Source organism: Pundamilia nyererei, unplaced genomic scaffold (genome assembly GCF_000239375.1).
Source record: "Pundamilia nyererei isolate P.nyererei 1_Seehausen unplaced genomic scaffold, PunNye1.0 scaffold02000, whole genome shotgun sequence".
Lineage (NCBI taxonomy): Eukaryota > Metazoa > Chordata > Actinopteri > Cichliformes > Cichlidae > Pundamilia > Pundamilia nyererei.
Window position 1 is genome coordinate 1 of NW_005189401.1, and position 6946 is coordinate 6946.

The 6946-nt window shown below is 40.9% G+C and overlaps 1 protein-coding gene across 1 annotated transcript; it reads right to left on the reverse strand.

Moving 5' to 3' along the window:
* Positions 1-2306: 2306 nt before the first annotated feature.
* On the reverse strand, positions 2307-6704 carry LOC102198704 (ankyrin repeat and sterile alpha motif domain-containing protein 1B-like; the record flags this gene model as incomplete). Its single annotated transcript, XM_005755585.1, has 3 exons — positions 2307-2429; positions 3016-3668; positions 6639-6704. Coding segments are annotated over 3 exons (842 nt in total), but the record flags the coding sequence as incomplete, so codon positions are not given.
* Positions 6705-6946: the final 242 nt, after the last annotated feature.

A 6946-nucleotide genomic window follows, 5' to 3' on the forward strand; every position in this document is an offset into this window, starting at 1 on the left:
GCAAGCTTCCCGGCAGTGCACTAGTCTTTGCCTTGGTGGCACCAGCCATTTTAGCCAACCTGGTTTTCCATTTTAGGTTGAAACCTCTTCTCACCCACACTCTGTTATTCTTCTCTGTTTTTATGTTGCGGCTTTTGAGCCAGGTCGTAACATAAAGTAAAGTAATGATACATTATTTTTTTTAAAAAAAGAAAAAAAATGACGTGCACAACTACAACTATTTAAATGCAGTTTATTGGCAAGGAGATCATCTGTAAGTCTAAAAGCAGTTGGTTTGGGTCAAGTCGAATCCATTCATCCACCCCAGTATCAAGACATCAAAGCCAATCTGCACAGAAGTGCCTGAGATGTTTTGAATCATCGTTAAACAACAAAGAAGAAGATCACTGGGTGATGGACCAATTAAAATTTGACACTATATTAAATAACACATCAGTCATGGACAATATTATCGGTAATGCCAGAATATGTCTTTGGAGTCCTGTCATGAGGGTCCATTTTTCACAGGCGTACAGAAAGGTAGACAACAGGAAGCACAGCAGGTGAATTTTGGAGCACATACAGATAATCACAGGGTGTTTAGCCAATGTAAAAGTGCAGTTTGTTGTTTTGGTTTGTGAACTTAAATTGTTTTATGTCTATATTGTATATGAGTGTAGACTTGTATATAGTTAAACATGTATATTGTGGGATGACATGTCGAACTCTGAACGTTGGAATTAGAAATAAGGTGGTAGGAACAAAAAAAGTGTAAACTTAGCTGGTGGTCTTAAATTTTGGTATTTCAGCTGCTGTCTTTACCAAAATCTCAAGTTTTAAGCCTTTATCTAATATCATGCAACCAAGATACTTGAAGGTCTTCACCATTTCCTGTCTTGTCCCACTGACTTTGAAATCTAAATTGATACCTTGGATATTGTTGGTTATGAGCTGGGGCAATGCTTTATCAAGATGTTCCAGCATCTTTTCTTGCAAGTTCATCAATATCATCTGCACAATGCAAGTTCTAGCAGATCTACCATAACAATGCACAGTCATTCAAAGCAGGGAATGGTTACCTTTGATGAAATGTCAAATAGTTTGCAGGTCCTAATTCCAAATATGATCAGATGCATTTACTAGATCTACAGCAGATCTCTGGAGTATTTAAGCTTGACATTTTAGCTACCCTACAAAATAAAACTAATGCAACCCATGTTTCATGTGCCAGGCTCAGATTAAGAGACTAATCTGGGTCACTTGAGTTTAGATTTTGACCAAGAAGAACCCCCCCAAATAACCATATTTTTTGTATAAACCAGCATATTGGACTACCTTTCAGCTTGTTGCACTAAAGAGAATGATCTTCAAATCACTGACTGTTATGGAATGTCCCTTGCCACTTCTCTCTTCTCAATAATGCAACACTTTCCTGAGCATGTGATAGATATAGAGCAGCTTTGTTATTTTTTCCTCTGAAATCCCTGTTTACCAACCTTAAATTTCCCCGGGGCCAATCTAACCTTATCTCTTCCTCATGCAGCATGCAATTATCCAGAAAAAGAAATATGAGAACTGTGGAAAATTCCATATGGCAATTCATCATCATCAGGAAGTCATGAGCTGCGTGGAGGAATTAATGAACATGTGCATGCAAATGTGGAAAGGCACGCACAAATGGACTTCCACTGACATGCATTAGAGTTACTTTAAAAATAGAGAGACTAATTAAGGCATCCCCATGATTACGTGTGATGGAACTTGCTTTTCATTTTCTGGGTGTGTCAGGGTGCAACGAGCGCTTTTTTTCTGAGGTGTGAAGAGTGAGCGGAAGTCAATGTGTCTGTGACCCCAAATGGTTATAAGGATCCAAACAGTGGTGTCCAGTCAATGCATCACATCTGTGTCAGAGACCCTTTAATATTGAAAGAACCCTGGGCACAAACACACCAAGACCAAAGCACGCAGCACCCTGGACCGCAGCTCTTTAATAGAAACTAGAAACTGCCTTCTCTCAGATACGTGGGTCTTCCCTGCAGCTTCATCGCTGGTTACAGAACAAAATCAATATGTGAGCATGTTAAATTAGCACTTGGGCTCCTTCTGCACTGTAGTAGCCGAGTGTATTTCAAAAGGAGGAAAAATTGAAGCAGCTCACTGCTGTGGGTGCGGAGTTTTCAACTGTTTCCTGCTGAGACGGTTCACTTGACCAAAATAAATGCAGTGTCAGAGCAGAGGCGCTGACAACTTGGCTTCTTCTTTAATGTTGCAATTGATGCTAAATGTTGGGTGATAAGCTGTGCATGTCAGGAAAACTGTCTTCCTACCTCTTCCCACTCAGCAGTGAAAGACGGCGTTCTCTCCAATCTCCCCTCCGGGCTGGCGCCTTCACGTGGGCTCGGACTTCCAGGGCCCTGGCCCCGTGATCCGGACCCCCAGCTGTGCTCTTCCTGTAAGAAAAAATAATAATAATAAAACCCTTTGTGCTTAATTACTGCACAAATACGAGATGCAAAACAAAAGTTGCCAAATATTTAACCTTAAAAATATGAACAACTAAAACTGAAAATAAGTCCGTTCAGTGCTCATCAAACTTTCAGCTGTAATGGCACTATTTTCATCAAACAGATTATGTATTTAGCTCATGATTTATTTACAATGAATTACAGAAGTCTCAAAAAATGTGCTGCGGCAGAGAACATTGTGACCCAGATTGATGAGTTATCCAATTGGCTGGACTGGTTTCTGCTCTGTTTATGAAGTCACATGACACAGCAAGATGCAAATTATTTTTATATAAGTGAATATTTACGATATTTGCATTTGTGCTCAGTACAACAATACTGGAGACTTCTTTGCTTGTGCAGACGTTTAAAAAGAGTGAAGTTTTACTTATGATGTCAAATGAATTCCCAGAAACACTTGATAAGAAAGACTCTTGTTAATAACTCTTATTAATCTAAATCGCAGAATTCATGTTCTTTTTAGTGCTCTGGCTGCATAGAGAATGACGCTTTTAAGGTAGCGAGAACTTACCTGTATGGGAGACACTGCCACTAGGTTAGAATCAGACTTGGAAAGAGATTTCGAAAGCTGCAGGTCCAACACACTGCGTGGCATGGACCTCATCCTCCCAAGGGTGCAAGCCCTTTCCTCGTAGCCAATCCCAGGTGAACTGTCTTTGGATGTCGCTCCTGTCTGGCTTCCCCGTAAATCTGCAACTTCTCCGTTTTGACCAGAGGAACAAGAGGGTGGGTGGCTCAGGGTAGACCATCCACGAGGCAGATCTACCTGTTCACAGTTTCTGGGTTGGGCCTGGTCCTGGTTGACCTTGGTGTGGAAGATAGTCCGGTACACAACCTGTGGCTTTCGAGTGTCGTTGGCTAAGCTCTGAGAGTATGACTCACTCCCTGGCCGGGAGAAGACCTGACTGGCTCCTCCGCCGATCACAATGCTGAACTCCGGGGTCTGCAGAAAGTTGCTCTGGACATCTGTATTTTTAAAGGATTTGGGGCTGTAAAGGTGGTAAGGTGTATCGGGGGGTTCACAGGCTGGAGAAGATCCATGAAGCAGGCCTGCAAACTCCTCTGGGATGTGGCTCTTCCTGTGGTCCTGTGACAGAGCGTTTGATTTGGAGGACAAGCAGGGAGGAGGAGGAGGAGTCGGGTCTCGCTGATAAGGGATGTCGTCTGCAGACAGGACACATGCACAAAAAAATTTGATTACCATTAACTCAAATTAACCTAAGCATATGCATTGTATTTGAGTCAAATGCCAAAACAATAATACAAATGAATGAATTTATTCCAAGAATACAAGACAGCAAGTATAGAATAAAGGACTCATTAAATAACAGAAAGAGAAAGAAAAGTAAAAACTACACAAGCTGCAAACAGGAAGATAAGAACAGGGTAATGCATCTTCTGCTTCCCTTGTAGAAGACTGTTTGTTTCTCAGAGGAGTAAAAGGGCTCCAGACTTGCATTGTGCACCTCTGCGCCTTCACTGTGTGGGTGCAAATGGCATGCTTGTGCATCTGAACTTACATGTATGCATGAACTCGTCCAGACAGATATTCTCAGCCCATCGATGTGGTTTGAGTATTTTTATTTTATTTTAAAGTGTCAGGGGATGCTTTTAGACGTCCACTCACTCTGTCTGTGTGCAGCAGTTGGAAAGCTGCTTCTGACTCTTTATGTGTGTGTGTGTGTGTGTGTTTGTGTGCGCACGCGTTCTATGTATACTTGACTATTATTGTATCAGTGAATGCTTATAATTACATCTCCATTAGTTACAACTTAAGTCGTGTATGTTTACATGTTCTTTAAAAAGATACGCTCATTAGGAAAAATGTAATTTCACCATAACTGCCACATTCTCAGACTCATGACAAATCTTACACTAAATATGAGAGTGTAGTAAAGGAGAGGCTTAGAATCAAACAAAAACTAGTTAGTTAATTTCTCAGGTTAGAAAGGAGCTGCTCCGCCCCTGCACTGACTTTACTATTAATACCGAGGAACTATAATCCATCTTTCATGTTTTTACACCCACTGTGAAAATAACAGACTTTGACATCCACCAAGCATCTGACTGGCAATTACTTCATTACTGCAAATGCAGTAAAAGCATACCTGTATACAAAAACACACACATAACACAATCAGTCATGGACTGGCCTCCATAGAGCCCAGACCTCAACATTACTGAAACAGTGTGGGATCATCTTTACAGGGAATGAAACAAAAAACAGTCAACATCCAAGGAAGAGCTTTGAATGTCTGAAGGACTATTCCTGAAGACTGCTTAAAGAAATGACAAGAAAGCTGCCTAAGTAAGTTCGGGCTGTGTTGATGAATAAAGTCATACCAAATACTGACTTTCAAGCTCATTAGAATTGTACAGATTCTGTTTTCCCCTTATAAACTGTATCACTTATGTACTTTTATGCTACACCTATTTCCCATTTTTTGAGGGGAAAAAACCCAATAAAAACAACTGATTTCACTGCTTTGCATCCAAGGCAGGTTTCTAAAATCAGATTTCATTTTCCATTCATTTCCTGATTAAACTATAATACTGGTAAGAAAAAGGGTTTATTTCTTGTGTTAGTCGAGCCCCGACCCTCCTTTCGCTCCCTTATCGGTCACTTTGTGTTAAGATTGTGCACCAGGCCAAGGAAACAGTCTGACCATTGATTGATGAAGTATTTTTTTTCCTCACACATAAACACACACACCTAATAACTCTTAACAGTCAAATACAGTTGTTTGAACAAATAGAAAAATTTTACACTCTTGTAATCAAAACTGTCACTGGAATAATAGCATGTACCCTCACCGGCCCACACACACTGAATTTACAATCATTTGACTGCATACCCCCGCTGCCAGCCACATCCTCGACCCACACAAACAGACAGTCAATGTCTTGGTTTGTCAGCCAGTTTTTGCAAGCATTCTCTGACTGCCTTCTGCACAACAAGCCACACATCAATATGCAACAACTGCATAATGGGAGAAGAGAAAGAAAGAGAAAGAAAAGAAAGCGGAAAGAAAGCATAAAGTTGCCAACTAAAATTGCTCACTATGATTGAAACAGGAGATGATTCAGTTCTTCTAAAAACATTATTAATGGGGCCCCTCAAACACAGACATGTTGACTGCACCGCAAAACACACCCATCCACATTTCAGGTAATGAGGGATGAAACCATGACTCATCCTTGAGTATTGCATCTACTGAAAATGTCATTATTTCTTACACAACTGAAAGCATTTCGGATTATTAAGCCCCATCATTTTTCAGGATAAATGGGACAAAGCAGCCAAAAGATTAGTAATCCCCCTGACCTCTGATCTTAATATTTCTCTCTCATTGTCCACAGTGTGTTACTTTGATCGAGCAGAAGCATCCATAAGAAGACATACTTTGAATGGTCTTTCTGAGGGAGGCTCCAAAAGCGAGTCATTCCCCATAGGCCTAGCCATCTCTTATCACTATCTCACACACAGCGAATGCTTACAACATAAAACATAAATGCATCTATTTTAAATTATGTGTCAGAATATTCACATGAGATGCGGTAACTGAATTGGCCCTTAAAAGGCATCATTAAGATCATTCTCCCCTCGCTTTTCTTTCTGTACGTGCCTTTCTCAACCCTGTTATGAATTTCTTTTGCTCCCTTCACTTCCCCTCTTTGTAATAAAAATGAAAAAGTTGGCAACAGGTGAGTCTACCCGTAACTATGGCAACAGCGAGCGCCAGCATCTCTCGCAGTCATCGGGCAGCTGAGTGCCTTTGACCTCCAGGAGAACGAGGGGAAAAGTGTACAGTGGATAAACACGGCAATCAAATCGGCAAGTTGTTTATCGAGACAGAAAACAAACAAAATAACAAAACAAAAGCCGAGCAGATTTTTGATTTAAAGAAAAAAAACAGAAGAAAAGTTCTATAAAAAAGTATAAATAGACCAATACGTCTAACAGGCAGCTAACTATGCTTTTCTTTCTTCTTCTTCCCCTGCAAACAATCGATAGATTCCCCCTCTGAGTTGTTTTCACCTTCATTACTTATCCATTCCTGAGTGTCCAGTCTTCACTCACCATCCTCAGTGTCTTTGAGTAAGGCTGTGTGTGTCCGTGTGTGCGTTTCTTACCTGGAGATCCAAGGCTAGTTTCAGCTCTAACTAAAGAGCCGTCAAACTGTGTGCACCCTGCCCTCGCTTAAGTACAGCCAATATCTAGGAATCGCACAACAGCTGCATCACTGCATACCTGCTTTTTATTGCGACACTAGTATGAAAACACACAAATACACACAAGTTGTGGCATGCAACGGGACAGCCCAGGAACTAATCTTCAACTGAAAGCAAACAGCAGCAGCAATGTAAATGTTTGTGCAATAAATACAGATTTGTCATAATTAGAACTAAATGCCAACTGTAAAGGCGGCTGCTGACCGACT